This window comes from Pieris napi, chromosome 10 (assembly GCF_905475465.1).
Source record: "Pieris napi chromosome 10, ilPieNapi1.2, whole genome shotgun sequence".
NCBI classification, from domain to species: Eukaryota; Metazoa; Arthropoda; class Insecta; order Lepidoptera; family Pieridae; genus Pieris; species Pieris napi.
In genome coordinates, this window is record NC_062243.1 from 11,165,198 (window position 1) to 11,189,635 (window position 24,438).

The following is a 24,438-nucleotide window of genomic DNA, read 5'->3' on the forward strand; positions in this document are numbered from 1 at the left end:
TTGATAACTACAAATGACATTTACAGCAGTCAGCGACAGCCGATTTATGGCTAGTTTCTATAATCTATGGATACATAATTCTCTCTTCTCTTAATAATTTATGTTTAAATCGCTACAAATAGCATTCGTCGCGTCGGATTTGCGTCTATAAGTAAATTAGTTAGACTTAATTTATCTATTAACCTTTGCCCAAGATAAAATGTAGCCGTAGTTTTTTTGTCTATTGCGTGCATTGATTAAAATCGTGTCCTTTTTTTCGATTTTCAGGGGGGACCCTAGACGTCGGAAGAATCCATCTTATAAGGGAAGCCATTTAAAAGTGAAAGAAACGAAAAACTAAAGTTCATAAACTGGCGTTAAAACAGCAAATAAGGGGATTTATGTTATTTTTATTTTCTAACGCCATTCTAAGACGTAAAAAAGAGATAAAATTATGTTTGTCATGTTTACGTAGATACTACTTTTTCAGGCTCTTTCGACATTTTTATCGATAAAAATAAAATGTCGAGCGTTAATAATTATTTATATAGGTATTATTTTTTAATATAAGAATTATTTATCACGTTTATACTTAATGTTTTAAATTTTCATAGTTGTAGTTTTAAATTAAAGATATAGAGTCGGTATGTGTAAAAATATTAAAGCCTTTTATTCGTATAATAGAGTATTTACAATATTTAGGGTATGTTCCGATATACACTGCGAGTACTGTATAGTGCTCCCACTGTTCAAAAATTTGTTCCGCTATGGACTGCAGTATACAGCCGCAGCGTCCTAGGAAATATATGACGTCACAAATCCCCGCTATACTTCTACTGCGAGCACTGGCGTTTTCGAGGTAAGGTACTCGCAGTGCTTTGATCACGTGATCAATCAAAACCACTTGAATGCCTAACGGCTGATATAACTTACAGTTTAATAACAAACATTTACAATTCTAACTTACTTTCTTTGTAGTATGAATTTAATTGACAGTTAATATTAATATAGATTTTTTAATGCGATAATACTCCAATAATAGTTTGTCTTGTTGAATTGAAAAACTTTGATGCACTCATTTGAAAACTGTGTCGAAAAACGAAGCTGACTAGTATACTGGACTGCGTTCCGTTTTAAATTGTAACCAGTATAGCTGGCTATAGAGAAACGGTTTCACAGTATACTAAATTGACGGTACTCTGTACAGTGGTCGCAGTGTATATCGGAACATACCCTAAGTCTTATACTAATGATAATATCTAGCACAACCTCCTCATCCACTTGCCAAGCTCTATATTTTCTTTAGTCTTTGGTTACAATAGTCAGCACTCAGCTGTGAAGATAACGTTACTGTAGCATCCATATATAATCTGTAATGCAAATTTTTCATTAAAAAATTTTTGTTACCGATTTGTCATTTGTATTTTGATGATTTGTGTATGAATAAGAGTTAAATTGAATGAATTCGAATGAATCATTAGAAAATATCAATTTATTTAATCTAAAAAAAATCTTTTTTAAAATCATATCTTTAGTCTTTTTGTCAAAACGTTCACTTGAAAATCAGTTTTGTCTTTAGAGTTTTAAAGAAAGTTAACTAAAATCACACTAATATAATGGACACGTACGAAAGTGTGTTGCTTGTTAAAAATGAAGTTTTTGTGTTTAAAATACCTCCAAAAACAACGAACCGAGGATACAGGTAAGGTATACTGTTTTTTTTATCATTTAACATCAACTCTATATATAATTGTGACAAATCTATATTACAGGGCAGCTGATTGGAATTTACAAGAACCACAATGGACGGGGCGTATGCGTTTAGTTGCGAAAGGAGACGAGTTAGTAATGAAGCTAGAAGATAAAGCATCTGGCGAATTATTTGCGAAATGTCCAATTGATAAATATCCTGGTGTCGCACTTGAGGCTGTCACGGACAGTTCACGATATTTTGTTGTCAGGATACAGGATGATAATGGTATGTTCCTTGTTAATTAACATGAAAAATAGCCTTTATTAATTATTTAATAAGCTTATCATTTTATTTTTACCTTTGAGTTAGTTGGTGTAGGTAGTTCAACAAAAAGATTTTGAATTTAATAACTCATATAAACATAACTTATAATTACTTACACACATCATTGTAAATAAATTTAATGTTCAGTTTCATAGCAACCCTTTTATGAAACCTGTAACATCTTAATTTTGGATGAAAAATTTGGTTCTCTTTACCAATACAGTTATGATAATTTAATAAAATCTTTATAGGAAGAAGTGCCTACATCGGTCTAGGTTTTGGTGATCGGTCAGATTCTTTTGACTTAAATGTGTCACTGCAAGATCACTTTAAATATATTAAAAAAGGTCAAGAGACTGATGAAGGATCTCAACAACAACTAGACTTGAGTTTCAAAGAAGGTGAAACTATCAAGATAAATATGAAGATAACGGTAATAGTATTTTAATTTATCTTTAAATGTAAACTTACATTGATTAAATTTATGTATCTATTATTCTAAGTTTGTTGCTGTTTCTATTGTGATGACACAATAAAACTATAGACCATTTCATTATTCTTATTTTTCTTGAGAAATGGGTAATTTAACTTCTGTCACTACTAGAATGTACATTTAGTTTTTTATTTACCTAGGAAGCATCATCGTGGACACCTGTTGAATAAATAACTAGAATATCAAGGTTAAAAATAATTTAATGATGAGGAAATCTGATTTCAGAAAAAGGATGGTAGTGAGGCTAGTAGGCCACGGCGCACAGGAGGTGGGTCTGTAGGTCTACTACCGCCTCCTCCAGGTGGCTCCAAACTCCCACCACCGCCCTCTCCCCAACATGTACCAACGCCAGCTACTGCTGGTACTGAATGGGGAGACTTTAACTCTGCTGGGTAAGTCATTGGAATATTACTCATCTGGTGTATATTTAATTACCATATACATTTAAATTTTATTATTTTCTTTTCTCATAATGTAGTTTTTACCTGACTTAAAAAAACAAACATGTAAATTTTTGTATCATAAACCTATAGCTTGATTGCGGTACTTTATAAGACTCATTCCATATTTGTTACAGAGCCACAAGCCAAAAGCCAACAACACCCGCTAATCAACAGAACTGGGTACAATTTTGAAAATGTCTATTTCTGAATTTATACGTTGATTTCTGTAAAGTATAGAGTTGCAATGCACAATACTTACGTAAATTACTTAATATATTTTAAGACAGTTAGCCAGTTAGTTTGCAAAATCAAGTTATTCTCTCAAGCAATAACGTAATTTAGTCTGAAACATAACCATTATTCATAGAAAAATATGTTTTGTCACATTCATTAGGAATTAAATGTTGAAAGAAAACACCTATATCCAATATGGTTTAAGCATTTTAGTTTTTTTTGACTATGTATTTAAAAAAAGTTTAATTGTTGGATAGTGCTAAAACATAAGCACAATTAATATTCATAAACTAAACTTTTGATAGATAGATGATAGATGAAGAATGTTTAAAAGAAAATCTTATTTGTAAAAACAAAGGTTTATCTAGCTTAGCTTTAGCTTTAATGATAAATCCTTTTGTAACTGTCAAAAGATGTGTTTGTGTTGAGACACTATCTATACACAAACCTGTATTAATTAAAAAGATACTTGATATTCTTTAGCCCGCTACTTTGCTGCAAATTTTAGAAACAAATAGAAATAAATAATAAACAAATGGTTTTTTTCTCAGGAATGTTACATTATTTTATATTAAGCCTATTATTATTTTTATATGATTACTCTAAACTCATCAATGCATACGAGATATGGAATCTAGAAAAGAGAACTCATTATTTGTGTAGGTTGGAGATTTTTATATATTGTCTGCACCATGACAGCTACCTGAATAATATTTTAAGTTTAATTAACTTTGAATACCGAATTTACTTAAAATATATTCTGACCTGAAATGTTTATAAAAATGTGTTTAAAATGTAATAGAAATGTCATAGGACTTGCCAAATTTGACAGTTATGTTTGTAAGATATAAACATTGTATGTAGAGTTAAATTTAAAATGAGATACTTATATAAACACGTTACGTTCACACTTCAAATAAAAGACTTTAAAATTTTATAACTAAGTAAAAAAATTCAGTTAAAATATCATATATTGTGCTTTCAACCAAATTAAAACAAGTCCGAAGGTTATTCGACCGGTATATTTTTTAAATTACAATAAACTTTATTATTATTGTTACATGAGACACATCGCACATTAGCTATGGTAAAAACAAAATTGCGCCATTTTCCTCGTTCTTGAAAGATGACAGTTGACTGATTGATGTTCTTTCAGGTGTTCACGTGATATTATTTTATTTTAAAGAAGCCGTGAGTTGGGTTGGGAGGTAATAAGTTTGCGTGTCACACGTGCGAAGTGTGAAAGTAATATATTTTATTTGTAGCTGTTAGGTATGTTAGGTTTAATTTTGTGTACATATGTACCTATAAACATTAATCTGTATATTATGTATTACTTGTAATTTAACCACAACGTATTCCCGGCTAATGTGTGACCAAATTTTTTTGTTCAAGTTAAATTACTAAAAGTTATACCTGAGATAAAAAGACGGGTACAATATAATCCTGTTTAGTATATTTAAATTATAATGTAAGTAGTTTCCGTAGAATTTTCAGTAGTTATTAATAGAATGTTGCTAATCATGAGATATCAGGTAGGACAAATAAACTATGTATAAACAATCTTTATTTTCATACATAAAGAATTTCATGTTCTACAAAATATTTGATGGTGTACAAAATAAATGATCAGTTATACATGCATTTTTATTTCTATCATCCCCTTGATTTTTTATTTATGCTTACGAAACGTTACTATTCAAGTTTTTCAAACATGTTCTTATATATACAGTTACTCTTTATTTCGTTATAACGAAAAACTATCTATAAGGTAAAAAAAAGATATAATTTGGTTGGATTAACACAAACCCATAAAATAATTCAGTCTTTATTACGCAACAGCCACTCTCTATTACGAAGATATATTTTAATATTTAGACATCAACAACATACTTAAAGTTAAGTGTAATTGTTTTTAAATACAGATTACAAAACTAACCTATTTAGGTGGTCCCTCTTTCGTCTCGCCTTTGTTATTGTTAATTGCATTACCAAGTGTGCCGAAGAAAAAGGCTCGGTCCCTTGAAATTCGTTATAGAGAGTTTACAGTGTTGCAGTTACCTCAAATAAGTTTAAGGAATTAAATATTATGACACTATTTGAATATATTCTTAAAGCCTTGTATGTACAAAAAATGTAACGATTTTAAAATCAAATGGTGACTCACCAGTATAACACTCGAAACAGAACAAATCTAAGCGTACGACCAACCAGGCTCTAGAAGATAAACCACTCCTTAAGTGGAAATTGTATTCGTTTTTACAAATACCCAAGCGAAATTAGATAATTATCACTGAATAAATTAAAAACTCGTAAAACGTTATAATAAATAAATTGTTTCTTTTTATTTAATTAACTGTTTCCTGCGCCTGAAATTGGTTGGGGTTGATATATACCCCTCCCCCACAATGATCTTTAAAACATTAAAATATTTTTAGTTATGTTTGTAGTGTGTACATAGTTAATAATTTTGTTTAGTTCGTTGCTTAATAGTATTCCAACAATAATAACTGGTTTTCTTAAAATACAATTAATTACGTTTTTACTGTATTTCGCACAGTACGTTGTCGATGTAAAGAATATTGAAGCGAACTACGATGGGCGACATAGGAATTCCATTAGCAGGATCAAACGCGTGGAGAGCGGAAAGTGCTTCGTGAATTTTAATAGTTATTTTATTCATATTTCTTACCTAAATAAGTACGGACACCAATTATATCTTTAGAAGAATGATCATTATTATAATTTTTGTTCATTATTTAAATTAAATTTTTGTGAACGTGAAAATAATCTCGACGCGATGTATCGAAGTCCTAACATCGAGCACAAAATGTTTTTTTATGAAATAAAGTACATCGTAAAATATGTCTGTCTCTCTTTTTCTTAAAAACGATGGAGAGGCTGGGGGACCTGGAGATACGCAGCCGGGTATCGCTATCCAAATTCCTACACCCTAATCAACATGCCTACAGTTCGGGCAAATCAACGGACTCATCACTCCACAGCGTCGTGTCTCGCATTGGCAACTCCCTGAAGTTAAAGCAGTCAACCCTTGGTGCATTCATTGACATCGAAGGTGCTTTTGACAAAACAAACTTCACGAGTATAACCAGAGCACTAAGGTCATGTGGAGTACCATCAACCCTTATAGAATGGGTAAACAACATGCTAAAACAACGAGCTATACAGTTCACGGTAAACTCCACAACACGAGGCATTGTCAGCAGAGGATGTCCGCAGGGAGGTGTTCTATCGCCGCTACTGTGGAACCTTGTGGTTAATGAACTAATCACAAAACTCAACGCTGACAATCTCTTCACTGTGGGATATGCTGATGACATAGCAATCTTGATATCTGGGAACTTTGAAAGCACCTTATGCGACCTCATGAGACGAGCTTTCAAAGTGATTGAGAGATGGTGCAATGAGCACGAGTTATCTGTCAACCCATCAAAAACAGAACTAATACTTTTTACCAACCGAAGAGTTCTTGGACCGTACAAACTTCCGAAACTCTTCAACACTGAACTCATTCTCAAGAATGAAATCAAGTACCTAGGTGTGATTTTGGACAGTAAACTGCTCTGGAACAAACATCTAGAACACAAACTAAACAAAGCAACGATCGCCTTTTATCAATGCAAAAAGATGCTAGGCGTGAAATGGGGCCTATCGCCTAAGATAACATTATGGATATACACTGCCATAATTAGGCCAATGCTTGCCTATGGAGCCCTTGTTTGGTGGCCCAGAACAGAACTTCAAACGGCAATTACCAAACTCGGACGCTTCCAGAGGCTTGCTTTGTCCGCTGCTAGCGGTTGCATGAAAACAACACCAACCGCAGCAATGGAGATGGCCCTGCAGATCTTACCCCTGGACCTACACATACAGCAGGAGGCAGCCCTGGCTGCTATCAGGCTTATGGTACTGGATCTTGGGGAAAAAATCACTACAGTACACACACAGCGATTCTCAACAGGGCAACAGAGTATCAACCTCTTATTGCTGCGCCCTGTGATAGAATCACTAACCAATTAATATTTAACAGGAAATATCATATACAACTGAGAGAAGAGGAACATGACCGGTCGACCGTGAATGAGCTACGTATATATACAGATGGATCCAAAACAGGGTCTGGCTCAGGCGCTGGCATATTCTCTCTTGATCTCAACATCAACATACACCTACCCTTGGGCACACAGAGCACGATCTTTCAATGTGAATGTGTCGCCTTAACCGAAGCAGCCAGAGCCGTGCAGCGGCTAGGGATTAATGACTTTTGCATTAAATTCGTATCCGACAGTGCATCCGTGCTGATGGCGCTCGGAAACAAAAAAACCAACAGCAAACTAATACTGGAGTGTCATGAAGCACTGGAGGCTATAACCCGAACCAATAGGGTTACCTTACAGTGGATAAAGGGACACAGTGGATCTCTCGGCAATGATGCTGCGGACGAGCTTGCGAGAAGAGGCTCCGGAATGATGCCTGCTGGCCCGTATCCGCTCCTTCCTCTGCCCTTCTCGCTGGTGCGAACCTGGATCCGCCAGAGATCCGCTGAACTCCAGCAACAACGATGGTCGCATGGTGCGGCCTGCAGACAGTCCAAAGTGGCTCTGCCAGCAGTAAACCCGCAACTGACAAAGCGACTACTTAACTTAAATAGAACCAACCTTAAAATAATGATAGGGACAATAACGGGTCATTGCCTCCTAAATAAACATCTTTTTATCCTAGGCGCGACAGACAGCCCCCTGTGCAGAGGCTGTTTCAGCGCAGAAGAAACAGTCACCCACGTAGTCCTGGAATGCGAGGCTGTGGCTAATCAACGTGAAAAAATCCTCGGAACGGTGAGGTCGCTCCGGGAAGCCTGTGAAGTGCCCAGGAGACTTCTGTGCTTCTGGAAGGAGCTAGGCTGGCTAAATTAGCCAGGACTCGTACGCACAACGGACCAACCACGAGTCTAATTGCGGAAAAAGGAGTCCTTCTACCCTAACCCCTAACCCTATGTCTAATGTCTATAGAAGTTAACGATAAAAATCATGCAAAAAATTCACTTTTTGTGCTTAAAAATGTTTCCAATTGTTAAGGACTTCGTGAAGCTACTACGTGCTCTTAGACAGCCGAATCGGTTTTACTGCGTTTTGCTAATTGACAAACAATACGTATTAAACGTAGACGCTTATTATTTGCAAAGGCTCTAGATGTTAATGTGTGGGTAATTGATTTATTTACACAAGTAAGACAGCTCACTATATAAGGAAATGCAGCTGTAAATTCAACTCCAATATGTAAAATTGCGGTAAAAGTGTATATAATTCAACTTCGGAATGAAAAGAAAATGGTTAAATAAATAGATTTTTAAAAGCAATTTTATTCAGGAATTTTGCACTGTGTAAATTGAATGTGACTCAGTGTAAAGTCGATGTGTGCACTTTGCACGTAGAAGTCATTTCCTCTCCGGTAATAAATGGTATTTTCAGGTCAGGTTCTCATTCATTCAGTCCTTACAATGTAGCTACCAAGACAAGAATAGACCGTTCATATTATCACAAAAATATTCCTATATGTGTTATATCCTAATAATTGCTCTTCGTCCTTTATTGTACGATATTAAGATATAAGAATTTCACTAATTATAATTAACTGTTCTATTCCTAGAAGGTGTGTGCCATATAAATCTTCACCTGTAATTGACATCGCTTAAAATCTTGTGAAACTTCACAAGATTTTTGCAATTCCTGGAAGAGTCGTGCAACTATAAATATAAATAAATAAACTATATGCTTGTTCAGGATTACCTTATGTAATGTATGGGGACAGTTTTTAAACGCATAATTTCATACAGAAGATTTTTACCCACACGTGACGCCGATGTAATGTATGCCAATACAAGTGGGCTGAAAAGTAGGTAGGTTAACATGGAAAAAATCTTTTTTTCTGATTATTCGATATGGCCTTCGAGAGTGATACAACGATTTTAGCGGTCATACAATTTTTCGATACCATTAGTCGATTTGTCTTTAGCCTCAAAAGCTTCAGTTTCGGGGATTACCTCTTCATCAGCGCACAATTTCTGTCCAGCGAGCATGCTCTTGAAGAGATAGGAAATGGATACGGTGGATACGGAAGCAATTCAAAGCCGTGAAATTTTGCCATCGTTTTATTTGATATGTGACACGGTTTTTTGTCTTGATGAAACGGCACTTTCTTATTAGCTAGTTATATTACCTTAGTAACAGTTTTAGTACTTTTAATTAGCGCTAAGCTGAATAGACTACAGTGGTAGAACTTAAGTCAAGACCCGAGGCACATTAAACAATATTAAATGAGATTTATCGTAAGCAAGATTTTAATCATAGCTCTCCGAGGACGGCCCCGTCATGGCATTAACATAATTCAATTCTGACTAAACAATGATGAAGATAACTGAGTTACTGTGACAAAACAGAAGGATATGCTCAAGATGCAGATTTATAGTAGAGAGGAATTGTTTATAGGTTAAAAGAGTATTTGATGTTTGTTAATAATCTTGAATCTACATATTGATTTAAGATTCCTCTAATTACAACGCTTCCTGTCATCCATGTTGGCCAGTGATGTTTTTCCTCGAATTTTTGAAATTATAAGTGATATAATCATTCGGAAAGCCATCGAAATGATTGATACATGACATTGATTTTGTCGATTGTCTCCAAAACCCTGCTTCTTGATATTCCATTAAACCACTCTGGGTCGAGATATAAGTACGACCATGTGTCAGAAATATATTGGATTTATACAGGGTAGCCAAAAAGTCGTGGATCAAACGCAACTAGGGGATGGATGAGGTCATCAGCTGCAAAAAATTGTTCTACGGGAGGTCCCTAAGCTTAACCCCTGCAGAGTTATAATTTATTTTGCGTTTTTATAAGAAAATTGACTTTTTTTACTAATTCTTATTAAAATTCTAAAAAAAAATTGCAGCTGAAAACCTCATCTATCCCCTAGTTGCGTTTGATCTACGACTTTTTGGCCACCTGTATATCAAGAGTCTAGTCTAGAGTCTAAATAACCATTACATTAGCTAAATGACATCCCACAAAGATGTGACAAAGAAATACCGAATGTTGTGCTAAAACAACACACGGTTGTGATGCACAAAGCTTTGTATTTAATTTGCATCGCTGTAATTCCTCTGTCGCTGGCCACTGGAGCACGATTCATGACGAGTTTAATTTCGTCTCTGTTTATGTCATATTTTATAGATCTTTTCATTACGTTTTTAAATTAAATATCCCGAAAGATATGTATTGCGTCGTTTTGTGTAGGAATAAATTTATTCTCGAAAACTACTTTTTGCTGTTTATTGAAGCAATATTTTTCAAGTGAAACGCAGTAGAGTTTGTGAAATATTATAAAATCTAAACAGGCCGATGGGATGGCAATGTATTAATTTGTTTATCTTTTCAACTGTTTCACGTCCATTATCGGTAAAGTAGGGTCGTTCCATTAGTATTCAATATCTCGATTGGATTGATTTCCAAATACAGAGTAACTTTGAGTTTGGAGTGAATAATTCAGCGATAACGTTTATCTTAGAACCATCTATGTTATGTCAGAATTTACAACATTGGTACTTAAAGTATAATTGAACATCTATATTAATTGCTTTGCTTGTCTGTATTTGACTTTGAAATACGGTCTAAGATCCCACAGCTCTATTCTGCAGCTATGTATTTTTTGATGAAGTCAATTTTAAATAAATGTTGAGGGAGTGAGCAATGGATAGCCGCAGTCACCTGTAATTAATTTTTGTATAAATGAATCTTCATAAATTGCAACATTTTTTTAGTAAAAAAAATTGGTTCGCTTTTTTCATTCAGCCCCAAAGTTAGGGTTGCCTGTTTATTTTATTTTTCTTTTTGTCCTTTTTTAATGCTCTCGTAAAGAAATGGTTTGCTTAAACCTATACGAACATAAAAAAACTTAAAAGAAATATTAAAAAAAAATCAGGACCATTTATTGTTTGGTAAGTTTTATTTACGCATTATTTGACATTCTTAGGTAGTAGAAAATAACATTTTCTTTAAATAGGTCGCGTGTTAGATTGAAAACAAAATGTATCTGTGCAATTCAAAACAGTCTAAATACGCTGCTTGTTAGCGGTTTCTCTCCGTTACAGCATAAACGAATATTCACAGGAGACAAATGAGCACTTTAGTTAAGACAGTGTAATTACAATGATTTAATATTTATAATTAAGGATATGTATTGCTATGACTCGTTTGCGTTGACAATAATTAAGCTGTATCTAGAAAAATAAGTTTTTGTGTTACAAATGTGTATATTACCTACTGCTTCAATATTATCAATACTTCTTGGTTGTAGCTCGTTAAAACAAAACAAAATAAGCGATAAAGAGAAGCGGAGAGTTTCTTGTTAGTTCAGGTCGTCCGCTCTACGCCCATAATTTGAGAGAAATGTAAATCTTGAATAATTAAATTATTTATTGACGTACATAAGTGAACATTAATTTGGACAGCTCAATCGTGATTTTTGTAGTTCTTGTATTGTTTTGTATTGCATCGCAATTCATGAATCCGTGAGATTAGCTTTTAACATTTTAGTTTTTTTTAATTACTTTAGATTAAGGTTGGTGATTCTAATTTTTTTTATAATGTTTGGTTATGCTTGCACTTTACCCATCATATTTCTTTTTTTAGTTTTTGTCCTTACTAGGGTTGCCTGGAAGCGATCGCTTTTTAGCGATAAGGCCGCCCGTAGCATCCTTTATAATTTTTACGTGTTATTTGTTTTTCTATAAATGTAACGAAATGTAAATAAATAAACATTACTTTACCTATATGAATATTTTCTTTAAACTAAAACCCACGTATTCATGGAAACGAATCAGTCATACTGTTTTAGCCAATGTAAATACTCTTATTGTGTATTCACAGTGAAAAGTGCTTTGTATGGGAATGACATTAGCTCACGTTTTGTCACGTGACCACATTCATCTAAATTGGGCGGTACCGAGTCGCGCCTGTCATAAATACTTACATTTCAATATAAACGTGATTTATTGTATCATTTATATAATAGACATTTAGAATGCTTTTCAGTAATTGGTTAACACAATATAATATTTAGTATATTATCGTTGATTATGGTTTATGGAATTTGTGCCATATTAATCTATCTATTATCTATGCGCGTTCTTCTATATTACGCTGGATGAAAAAAAATAACTGTGCACCTTTGTTTTTCAGTGTTTTAAAAGTATTATTAGATTTTTTAAATAAAGGGCTACTTTATATGTGACATAAATAACTCCTGGATTACTTTTCACACGGCTGGCTGGTTCCTTTATCATTGTCAATTATCCTTTCCATAAGTGCGTTATTTACATATATCCAAGGTAACTTGAATCGGGGTGTAGATTTAGTTGGCATTGTTAGTGTCGCATTATGTACGATTCATCGTCTAATTATTTAAATGTTCTACAGGTTAGAATTTTTTTCTATGAGGGAAAATAATTATAGGAAAGTACCAAATATTGCTCTGGTGTAAAAATTTAAAATTGTGGAAAAGTTTTACATTATTGTGATAATCAAATCAAAAAAAATACATATTAAATGCTCCTAATTTTACATTTACTGCCAGTTTTCAAATCAAGGACGTAGAACGGAAGAGCAGAACTGGCAATAAACTCTCTGCCACTCTTTTTATTTATATATATGTATTTGGTATATTTTTGATAAAGGAATGAATTTTGAATTCGTAGACATTTTTGAAGCCACTATGTGGAAGGAATAAATTATGCTTTACGAATGACAGTAGTTTTACTGGATAGCAACTTCTTTATTATGTTATTTTTTTACAAAAATAGATGTTCTACCCAAGCATCGAACTGGCTAACCAAAAATTCAATAATTAACATTATAAATTAGTATGCCGGATAGCAGTATTTCGCCATCTCATTATTTCATTGAGTATAAACATAATTTCAACCCTTAATTAACTTAATTACTTACACTTCAGCACAGCGCCAGAAACGTTGCGTTATATATAAATAACAATACTAAACAAATATTTCTCTTACGAATTTTGTTACGTATAAAAAAAAAATATTGGTTGTTTGTAAAGTAGGTTTACGATCGAGATGTTTACGTGATAACGTCTTATTGGTGATATAAGTTTTTGGGAAGTAAGGAATTAATGAAGATAACAATTTTTTCAAATTTTAAATTACATCTATCGTTCTATTCACACTTTTGATGATTAATTTCGGGTGTAAAATGACAAGTTTACTTATTCGACTATGATATACATTTTTCTTCATACATTCACGGAATGACTGGCAGCGCTCGAGATGAGACGGGAGATCGGTCCGTCTCTCTCTCGTTATACCTGCGATCGCGCTCGTGAGGTTTTGGTGTGACACAAGTTTCTGAACATGTCACCCGACTAAAACGATTTTAAAGACGTTATCACGTCAAAATGGCTTTTTAAATGTTAAAGGGATACTTCTAAATATTGTTAGCATAAAGTATAAATCGGGTTGTTTAAAATGCGCTCCAGTAATTTAGTAACGTGGCGAACGGTTCGACGTTGCATCAAGGGAAAATTGCATTTCACGCCTCGTAGCGGCTGCTGCGTAGCTGTCGCGCCCCTTGGGAGGGCAAACGAGTAAATAGTCGTTTGTAGCTGTCGATAATAATAATATTTATTTCGATTACACAAAAATCCATAGAACTGGTTAACAACTGAAGTACAACTTTTAAACTATTTAATCACTTAAGTATATCGCCCCATTCAGTAGCGCCTCCAACGAATAATAATAACACAAAAACTTACTAGAAATTAGTCAACTATGATAACGTTAGTTCGTAGAGACTATTTGAACATAAGGAAGTTTGGGTTTCTATTTTCAGTCCCAAATATGCAAAATGAAGTAAACAATTCGTTTTGACTTGCTGTTTGCTTCACATATAATGATAAACTTTATGTATATTAAACTATTGTTTGAGTTATTACCGAAATCAGTGCCAGGTTATTTAGAACCTTTACTTGGGGATACAGGTCCAAAACAGAGGCCGTTTCGAGACTCAGGATTTTTAATGTCTATACATTCTAGGAGAACCAGCTGCAACCTGCCCATGTAGAGCCTGACTATGTAGAGCCCTAGGCAGCCAACAGGAAAAATAAATGAACAATCCTTACAAATGAAATAAACTGTTCATTTGTAAAGATTGGAAATAAACGGGCAATTATTATTATTATTTGCTTCTGATGTATAGTAAAGCATGGTGCACATATTACAGCTGATAAACAATAAACTACAAGGAGGGACCTTATCAGAATGCCAAATCATAAAATGACTGCTTCACGACTGATTTGAGCGCGACCGCCGCTGCGAAAACCGCTGTGTGAGTTCGAAAAGTAAGTTACAGAATCGCAAGGCAGTAACTGTACAAACGTACATTACGTTTACTTTAAAAATAATTTAAATTTAAAGTGTATAACTAAAAACTAATTTGACAGTTTTTCGGGGTATCTCTGGGAGTGGGAGCATCAGTAGATCCTTAGTTTAATTTATTTCATTTCCTAATTTAGGATTTACAGATTAAACGCCACCACAAAGCTACGAAAAGGGTGAATTAATAGATTAAATGGACTTGATTATACTAAATAGTTTTGTGGTGTTTCGGGTTTGTGGTTTGTAGCTAATTAATCACATAAATTAGTTGAAGAGGCTGTGATTTTGAAAATATTGTACGGGTTGGTGCTTGCACACTTACACTTAGATATTAAACTTTTTATCAAAAATACAATTATATACGTTATATGGAAACCAGACAACAATTCCTTGTAATTAATATCACAACAATACACATAGTGTGCATAGTTAAAAAAATACTATGTAGCCATAAGCTACATGAAACTACCATAGATTAAGATACATCTATTACATAATATAACACACACGTTAGCTTGCATCAATCGCTAGGTTCGGAATGTATACGTATATTTTTAATCAGCTTATAACACATTTAATTAATTCTAAATGTCTTGTTGATATTTATTAAACATACACAACGGAGTTTTTATAGCAGCCGCTCTCTAGAATATAATGACTCTTCCGCATAGAAAGAGTCGTTATTTAGGCAAGTGATCCACCTACATTTTCTTCGTGTATTGCTATTGCATTTATTCTAATAGAACCTTACATCTTAGCCTCAGAAATCTGCCTAATCAGAGTCCAAACTTAAATAGGTCTTTCACTGCCCTATAAATAGTAGTTAAGTATTAATTAAATTTCGTAAATTGTACCGCTCTTTAGATATTATAATTACCTATTATTAGAAATTTCATAATTTTGATTATGCTGTGTTCAAATTTTTAACAAGCAAAGTTAAAAATCTGATTTCATATAAAACCTGTATACAATGAATTAAACGTAGTGTGATTTAATTAATAACACAAAAAAGAAATCATTTGTGTAGTACCTATGCTTACGTAAGACTAAATATACAATCGTTAAATTTATATTTATTTAAAAACATAAATTAAAATGCTTATGTAATAAATACAAAAAAAAGAACAATAAAAACAATAACCTTAAAATATAATAACTAAAAAAGCGCTATAAGGCTTATTAAGGGAATATCAAAAAGGTTAGTCGACATCACAGGAGACCGAAGAGCTGGCAGCTACCTCGGAAAAGAATTAATCTAGCTATTCAAAAGGGGGAACGCTGCCAGTATCTTCGAAACCTTGCCTAAAGGGACTCCTTTTAATAATATATTTTAGTTATTACATTTTTAATTGTGTTAACGGTGTAAATATCAAAATAAAATAATAATAATTATTTACATAGTTTTGGACAATTTTTCATGAAAGTTAATATTACTGAAAGACATGTTGCAAAGTAGAAAAACTAAGTATCGCAGCAAGTAAGACTACATAAGCTAGATTTATTCTCGTACATTGAAGTTAATATGAGACTTTCACGTGAATATTGAGGAATTTATTATGAGTTTGCTGTAAACAAAGGGTTTTATGAGAATAAAATTGTCATTCACGTAATACGGGCAATATTCAGAGTTGCGGTTTAGAGCTAATTATGAAGTACATCAAAGACGTATAGGAGTTTGATAGAAGGGAGTTATACGTCATGCTAAAATGTCGACTTTGAATTCACCCTTAGCAGGCTCTTATAACCATGGGTTAATCTGCATCAGTTTTTGATTCCTTTAAAAGTGCGTTGACATAGTGTTGTAGTGGTTTTTTATGTAACAGGGGGCAAACGGCCAGTAGGTTCATCTGATGTTAAGTGATACAGTCGGGCTTAACACATCAAGTTCAAGTCTTACCTCATCATTCAAAACACAATATCTACGGTATATGTTACAAACTCTTTTATCTAAAATGTATGACAGTATAGGTAAACATAATTTTTCTGTAAATACCAGCTAAATAGCGGATTAGGTACGAGATAGACAGTTCACAATGCTTTCTTTAGAATTGATAATTGTATTGCATGTACATTATGAGGATTTAAATGCCACAATCAAATCACTATTTATTATTAACTGAAGTTAAGTATAACTTAGCTAAAAAGAATATACTAGGAAATAAAATAAAGCATGACAATGTAGAAAATATGTCAACATTACTATAGCCGTATATTGTGTACAGCTTAAAACAAAGCAATAAAACTGCCATTGAAAGCTCAAAGCAAGAAAGAAACAATCTTGCAAGTCATGTAAAACACATTTAGCGTTGAAAAGCTATTGAATTTTTTTAATTATTAAAAAGTTATTATGGCTGGCTTATAATTTTTCAAACAAACTTTTACAAGTATCGAGCAACTTAAATTGTCTTTGATATGATAACAACGTAACTACGTTTAAACAGGGTATGCTTTGTTCATATTTCGGCAAAAAACGTAAGTCTTAGAGAAACTATGTATATCAGAAAAAGTGCACTAGCCCCCACACTAGGATTTCCTGTCGTGGGCAGCTAGTCCCTTCCATTTGACACATTCATGATTTTAAGAACTTGCAATTTGATAACGAAACTACTGTTGTACAAGAATAATACTATCGGTTTCAGCATAGGATAGGTTTAGAAGTTGTGATAGTGAACATTTTGTGTTTAAAAATCTATATCTATACCTAATAATGAAAAGCTGTAAAAAACATTACTTAAACTAAATAAAACAACGTTTATAAACATCAAATTGTCTTTATTGAACTTTTTATTACTAATACTTTGTACTACGAGAGAAAAACAAATTGTATATACAAAAAATATAAGTTAAAAGATATGCAGTTACCGCTTATACATATATATTTAAAACATATTTATAAAGGGTATTTCAACAAGAAGTTTGTTTTTCAATTGTGGCAACACCGAGAACGTGATAGTTTTGACATTTAGTTTTTGGCGGTATTCGTAGCAGGTGCTTTGGCAATTATTACAATGAATTCAATTTCGCTCGAAAATCGCATTAAAATAATTCAAATCCACTATAAAAATGGTGGTTCTGTTAAAGTTACATTTCGTAAAATTCGTGATATTTTCGGCCAGCATAATCGTCCTTCTGAGACCGCTGTTAAGAATTTGGTCGCGAAATTTGAGTCGACAGGCTCGGTACAAAATGTGCCAACACCAACACGTGTTCGACCGGGTCGTTCAACAGAAAACATCGCCGCCGTGAGCCACAGTGTTGAAGAAGATCAAAATTTGTCAATTTCACGACGTTCTCAACAATTGGGGTTATCCAAAAGCACAACATGGCGAATTTTGCGAAAGGATTTGGCTTTGAAGCCTTACAAAATTCAACTGGTGCAGGAATTAAAGCTGATCGACCATTCAAATCGCCGCTGATTCGCTCAGTTCATTCAGGAACAACCTGCTGGTTTTTCTGAAAAAATCATTTTTTCAGACGAAGCCCATTTTCATTTGTCAGGGTACGTCAACAAGCAAAATTGTCGCATTTGGGCTTCTGAAAATCCTAAAGCAATTATTGAGAAGGCTTTGCATACTCAACGTGTTACTTTGTGGTGCACTATGTGGTCTGGAGGCGTGATTGGGCCGTTTTTTTTCGAAGATGAGGCTGGAAATGCGGTAACAGTCAATGGATCACGGTATCGCGAGATGTTAACCACTAAATTTTGGCCTATTATTGATGACATGGATATCACTGAAATGTGGTTTCAACAGGACGGTGCCACATGTCACACAGCCAATGAAACGATCAATTTATTGCAAACCAAATTTTCCGAGCGCATAATTTCGCGAAATTCAGCTGTTAAGTGGCCAGCCAGATCGTGTGATTTAACACCACTGGATTATTTTTTGTGGGGCTATGTTAAAGACAGAGTCTATACGGAGCCAATCGAATCGATTGCAGCCTTAAAACTCAAAATCCGTGATGTCATTAACGAAATAGACCCTCCATTTTGCCAAAAAGTGATTAAAAATTTTGATGAAAGAATCAACATCTGTCAGCGTGGTCGTGGTGGACATTTGCCAGATATCATTTTTCATTCATAATTGCCAAACTTTTCTCTTTGTAATACAATAAAAATTTTATACATTTTTTTCTAAATTCTTTGTTTTATTTTGTTTTAGAAAACAAAGTTCTTGTTGAAAAACCCTTTAAAAGTAAATCAGGTCAATTAAACTCTTTTAAATATCCACCTTTGTGCTGTAAGGAGTATCCGATTATTTGATCGGGATTGAGATCAAGTCTGACTTCCGAAACATACGATAGTCTACCGCTGTCTCGACTTGAAATCTTAAACCAAGACGACTGATTTAATTTTATAAATACGTAGTATTTTTAAGAAGTTACTGGAGTAATAAACAAGAATTTAGGCACTATATATCTTTAATAATTTCTCAACATATCACATTCATTGACTCTATAATGGGGCGTTCCCACGGAGGGTTAATCACGACAGTCAACTACGCTAGTCAACTGTCGTTCGTGACACTCACGAAAGTGTGAATTGATGAAACGTTCACATGGTTGGGGGATTTCGTGCCGTTCACGCTTCGTGTTTCGACTTAGTTTATTTATATTTATTATTTATTTTTGAATTTTGATATAACTTCTTTTGGTCCAAATCCAGGAATATTTAATTCATGACTTATTCTCTTAGCTGCGGCGGCACGTAAATCTCTATCACGGTATTCCTCCAAACTTGGATCATATAACACCTTTTCCATAGAATATAACTCCAAAAACGCGTAGTTTCACTGTCGTTAAACTTAATTCCACGTTGTTGTGACGACATCTTGGCTTCACGAACGGTATATCACGACTGAAAATCAAACACGTTTGATCTATCCACGCTTGTGTCGTGCGCCGTTCCTCACGAAAGCAAGTTTAACGCCTATGCGTTCACACAGAAGTGTATTTCACGAAAGCGTGGTTGACTGTCGTGATTAACGCCTCGTGGGAACGCCCCATAATAGAGGTTCTATACACATAGATATAAACCATTTATACTAGTAAGCGTTTCATTCTTAAAGTTTATCAAGTTTACAATTTAATTTAAGAAGGAGAAAATATGTAGACAGAACTAAATCTGAATCAAAAAAGGTTAACATGGCGTATATTTTTGTGATATGTGCCTGAAATTAATATTTATATGTAATAATATTTTGAAGCTCGTGTGGTATTCGGGGGATTATTTTTCCGACCCAAATGTCGGCCAATAGAATTGCACCATGAGACGAAATGTACAGTTAACAAATAAGAATTTCATAATGAATAAAACAACTACTTAATACTTTTCTTGAAGCAACGACCAGAGAAAATTTTCACAAAAAATTATCAGTATAATACCATGTAGGTTGTACCACGTGACGTCGAATGGTGCAATTCTATTGGCCGATATTTGGGTCGGAAAAATAATCAAATTAATAAGTCGGATATATATGTTAATTGCTTATTTCATTACATTAATATGGATTTATGCAGAATTTCCAATTTGACAAATCACAACCGATGAAACTGCACTAAAGTTTGAGTTGTAGAATAGTTATGATTTGTTTAGTTTAAAATAGTTTAGGTTCTATGGTTTTTATATTGTTTATGGAACGTTTATTGACCTCTGTTCTACAGATACAACATAAATTATAGTCAGCAGTTTATACAGTTCTTGCATAATACTATATTATTAAGGAAGACGTTATTCCGTAATTGGCACATAAGAAATATTGATGAGTTAAATCATTTTTTAAGGTCTTTGGTGCTAATTCCGATGTACAAAAAAATACTGTCATGGTAACCATAGACTAACTTAATTTCTTTTCAACTTTTATTTTTATCTATTTATTAAATCTTTATGTATTATACGTTGGGAAAAAACTTTTATTACGAATTTAATTATCAAATTTTAAGTTGAATAAAAATTATATGACTGACGTTTTGCAAGTATTACAGCCTGAATTGTCACGCATGTGATACACAGACGCTGAAGTGATGATTATAAACAGGTTGTATTGTCTCAAAAATATTACGTCTGTTATTGATTTATTATCAACAAATGTTTGGTCTACACTTCATGAACATCAGAACTAGCAACACGTAACAGAGATAAATTGCACTAACTTACTGCGCCAGTCCTACAGCTCGCATTTCGAGGAACTCATTACTCAAAAATCCGTTTCTATAAAAATATTTAGAATACTTTTAGAAAAATCATGAACAGATGTCACTTGTCAAGAATGATCGGTCGATTAATGAAAATACGCACGGCGCAGCAAGCGATTTTGACTTAAGCAGGCTACACGGCCGTAAAATCAGTGGTGATATCGGGACAATGGTAATGATGAAATCGGCAGTAGCATACTCTTCACACGCCCTATTAGGGTAAGATTTTCCTACACACTTCCCCGATATTGCTCCTGATTTTAGGGCCGTGGGTAGACGCTTTTAGGGCAATAATATAATTTTGCAGAGTTCCCCGTCTCTACCAAGATATGACAAGAATGTCGAAGATAATAACGTGCATTTTTAGATAATATTACCAAGACACTCGTTTATATAAACAGTATTCAAGGATTATTGAATTAACACATCTAAAGAACTTTTATATACATAAATTTAATCTTAATGACTAGACAAATAAACAGCTTTTGTTAATAGTACACCTGATATGTACAGTAAAATATGTATGGATAATATTAAAACATCGTTCGATCAAAACTAACACCGAGAATTGAATTATTTACTAATGAGCATACTGGAATATCACTTAACAGTTATTATTTTTGAGACTGTATGTACTTTGATTTGCCGCTTTTGTCGGGAGCAATCGTTCAGTCACTTCACAAATATCACTAGCGGAATACCTATTCCGTCTTATTCCTTTAGAGTCTTTATCGGAACACTTTTTTGTCTCTGGCACATTGCATTTGACACTTCCGGTGGGACTTGCGCAGGATTCGACAGTACTGGACGGAGACTGGCTACCGTTTTCTGACTCTGCAATCTGTTCCAATCCACTTGGTCGTCTACCCTGAGTATCGTAGTATGGAACGGGTGGCGTCATGACCGGTGTCAGGTTGGCCATAGGATCCAAGCCGAGGAGTAACATAACCGTCGCCGGATGTTCAATGATATATTGTGTAACACAGTTTAAGAAAGGATCCGTTTGCGTACATCGGTTTATTTTTGGCCATTCCGGGGTGCTTGCCCTTTCTTGCTGTAAATTCAATTCAAAAAGCGATATAAGTGTGCTATTTTTAATCATAAATAATTTATAAATTATATATTAATCGTCGCTAGCATTGGAGATCGACTTCAATTAAATTTGAGGATACAAGCGCCCAAAAATACCTATTTTTACTCCAAGTGTGTGGAGTGGAATTCAATTTATTTAATAAATGAATAATATTGTTCTACATATATGTTTAGTTTTTATATATATATATAAACTATGGTACGTGAATGGAGAATTTTATGGGAGTGTAAGGACCACAAGTGGAGGTCTGGTCTACGCTTCAGATAACTGAAACTTTTTAAAAATAAATTATAGGCATACGGACAGAAAAGCTCATCTAATGTTAAGTGATACCGCCCATGGACACTCTCAATGCCAGAGGGCTCGCGAGTGCGTTTCCGGCCTTTTAAGGGACGTTCTTTTCTTGAAGGAAAACTAATCAATTTTGTTGATATACATACGTAATAAATCTAAATAATCTACCTGATCCCAACAAAATACGTCAGGCGGATGACTGCAACTGCGAGCGAGCTGGTTTGGAGGCGCATTCCACTGTAAATTGGGATTGGAATGAGCTGCATGCCACACGGGACCAGTCATTTCCTGTAGAGCCTGAATTGCGTTTCGTACCTGCACATTTAGGTGCCGTGAGAACAGGAATCTTACTGGTTTAAATGTTAATAACACTGGATTTTTCCATTATATATTATATTACAATAAACATGAAAAGGTCAAAAATAAATTACTATATTGTGATAACATACAATTTTACTATTTTAAATGTAAAAACTACCTAAGTTTCGGTTCTCAAAAAATTACTCATTTAGTGAAAAAACTAAATTTAAGGTTTAGTTAGTTGTACATTGTGTAATCAAATTATTAGAAAATATTATATAAAAAAAAATATATAAACTATGTCGTGTAAAATTGATTCCCTAAATCAACAAAAAAATAATATGTAAATTTTTTTTTACATACTTATTATACTATGTATATATATTGAATTAACAATATTATAGTTTTAAAATACTAATCGTGTACCCGTTCAAAAGTTTTTTATAAAAAAACTAGCTGCCTCCGTGAGCGTTTCGGCTTAATATGATTACTTAGGTACATACCAACATTATGGAACATTTATGGCTATGCTACCACATAGTGTTCGTTTTTCGAAATAGTTTTTGTTTTTTCTATCCATAACAACCTTCCTTAAAGTTCAAAGAATAAATAAAAAAATGCTAGTCTTCGAGTTTTGAGCTTAGCAACATTTTACGATTGTTTTATAAAAAACGTATTGATTATTTATTGTTCAATACATCTGTACCAACTGCCATGTGTGTTAGTTTATTAGGTCAGTGTTTACCTCCATGCTCAGAGCGGCGACGTCATGATGTAAACTGGACACCTGTGTATCGAGTCTTTCTACAGACGAACGTATTTCTAAATTTAAACCTTCCAAAGAATCGGCTCTCGACATCTTTGGCGTTGCTACGGAACGTTGTCGCTCAATTCTCTCACGTAATTCCCTATGTGATAATCGAGCTTGCCCGTCCGATCTAAAAAAGGTTTATTTTAATACTATAAGCTAATATTTTTTAATACATTTATATAAAATATACCTAAGTACACTTAAAAAAAACGGTTTATTGTTTATCATTTCGTGACTCAAATTAAAATCACTGGCGCTAAAACCTCTCATTTAGATCTGATCATAGGATTTGTGTATCTTTTTCGTGATCATTTGTTTACTCTGATAGGCAAGGAAGTGATCAGTCTTCTGTGCCTGACACATGCCCTCGACTTTGTTGGGTCTAAGCCATGCCCGGTTTCCTCTTGATGTTTTCCTTCACTAGTCCATAGGTTCACAGCGTGGGATCGAACCTACCTTAGGGATGAGAAAAGCACGCCGAAGCCACTAGACTAACTCTCTCATTAATACGTTATATATATAACTAAAACAATTTCAATCCAGCGCACTAATAGACAGAATGTCATAATAATTTACGATATTTCCTTTGAAAATTAACAGAATAAATTCTAATAAAAACATCCTATTACCTGAAACGCGCGTGCCGTGGACTACTAGTGCTAGAAACCAAAGGCTTTTTAGGAGACAGGGTCTGATCCTCAGCAGCGTTCTCATCGTCTTCAGATATCGAAGGTAGCGTTAGAGATGGATGACCGTTCCCATCAGAGTCCGGTTCGGCTTCGTAACCTTCCCGCAGGTTATATGTCAGATCATGTTGTATATCATGTATAAACTCTTGCTGATATTCCGGATACAGCCGTAACACTTCAGCTAGGCCAATCATGTTAATGCACTTAAGATCGCAGTAGGTGAGCGCCTGTAATATTAAACTTAGTACATTATCGTTCGCTTAATTATTCAAAGTTCCAAGTGGATATTATACCTTTACGTCGCTGCTTGATTTGACAACTACGTCGGCGTTATTCGACTGTGTTGTCCCGGTACCGTTGTAGGCTTGTAGGTGTGTGTTCATGTCACAACCCACCAAATCTCCCTTTCCTAAAGGATTT

The 24,438-nt window shown here is 34.0% G+C and overlaps 2 protein-coding genes across 7 annotated transcripts in view; one reads left to right on the plus strand and one right to left on the minus strand.

The window, feature by feature from the left end:
* The first annotated feature begins 1,385 nt into the window (after positions 1-1,385).
* On the plus strand, positions 1,386-3,383 carry LOC125053030 (NECAP-like protein CG9132). Its single transcript, XM_047654203.1, has 5 exons — positions 1,386-1,681; positions 1,752-1,957; positions 2,248-2,429; positions 2,715-2,881; positions 3,067-3,383. The coding sequence occupies exons 1-5, from the start codon at positions 1,596-1,598 to the stop codon at positions 3,122-3,124; spliced, it is 699 nt and encodes a 232-aa protein (XP_047510159.1). The 5' UTR covers positions 1,386-1,595; the 3' UTR covers positions 3,125-3,383.
* A 16,710-nt stretch (positions 3,384-20,093) lies between these two features.
* LOC125053188 (potassium voltage-gated channel subfamily H member 8-like) overlaps positions 20,094-24,438 on the minus strand; it is a 76,682-nt gene continuing 72,337 nt past the window's right edge. For all 6 annotated transcript variants that reach the window (XM_047654429.1, XM_047654428.1, XM_047654427.1 and 3 more), the window contains exons 12-16: positions 24,312-24,427; positions 23,959-24,245; positions 23,264-23,456; positions 22,387-22,533; positions 20,094-21,885 (exon numbers count right to left, since the gene is read on the minus strand). In XM_047654429.1, coding sequence (XP_047510385.1) covers positions 21,436-21,885; positions 22,387-22,533; positions 23,264-23,456; positions 23,959-24,245; positions 24,312-24,427 — 1,193 coding nt within the window. In that variant the 3' untranslated portion in view covers positions 20,094-21,435. The remainder of the gene's footprint in view (positions 21,886-22,386; positions 22,534-23,263; positions 23,457-23,958; positions 24,246-24,311; positions 24,428-24,438) is intronic.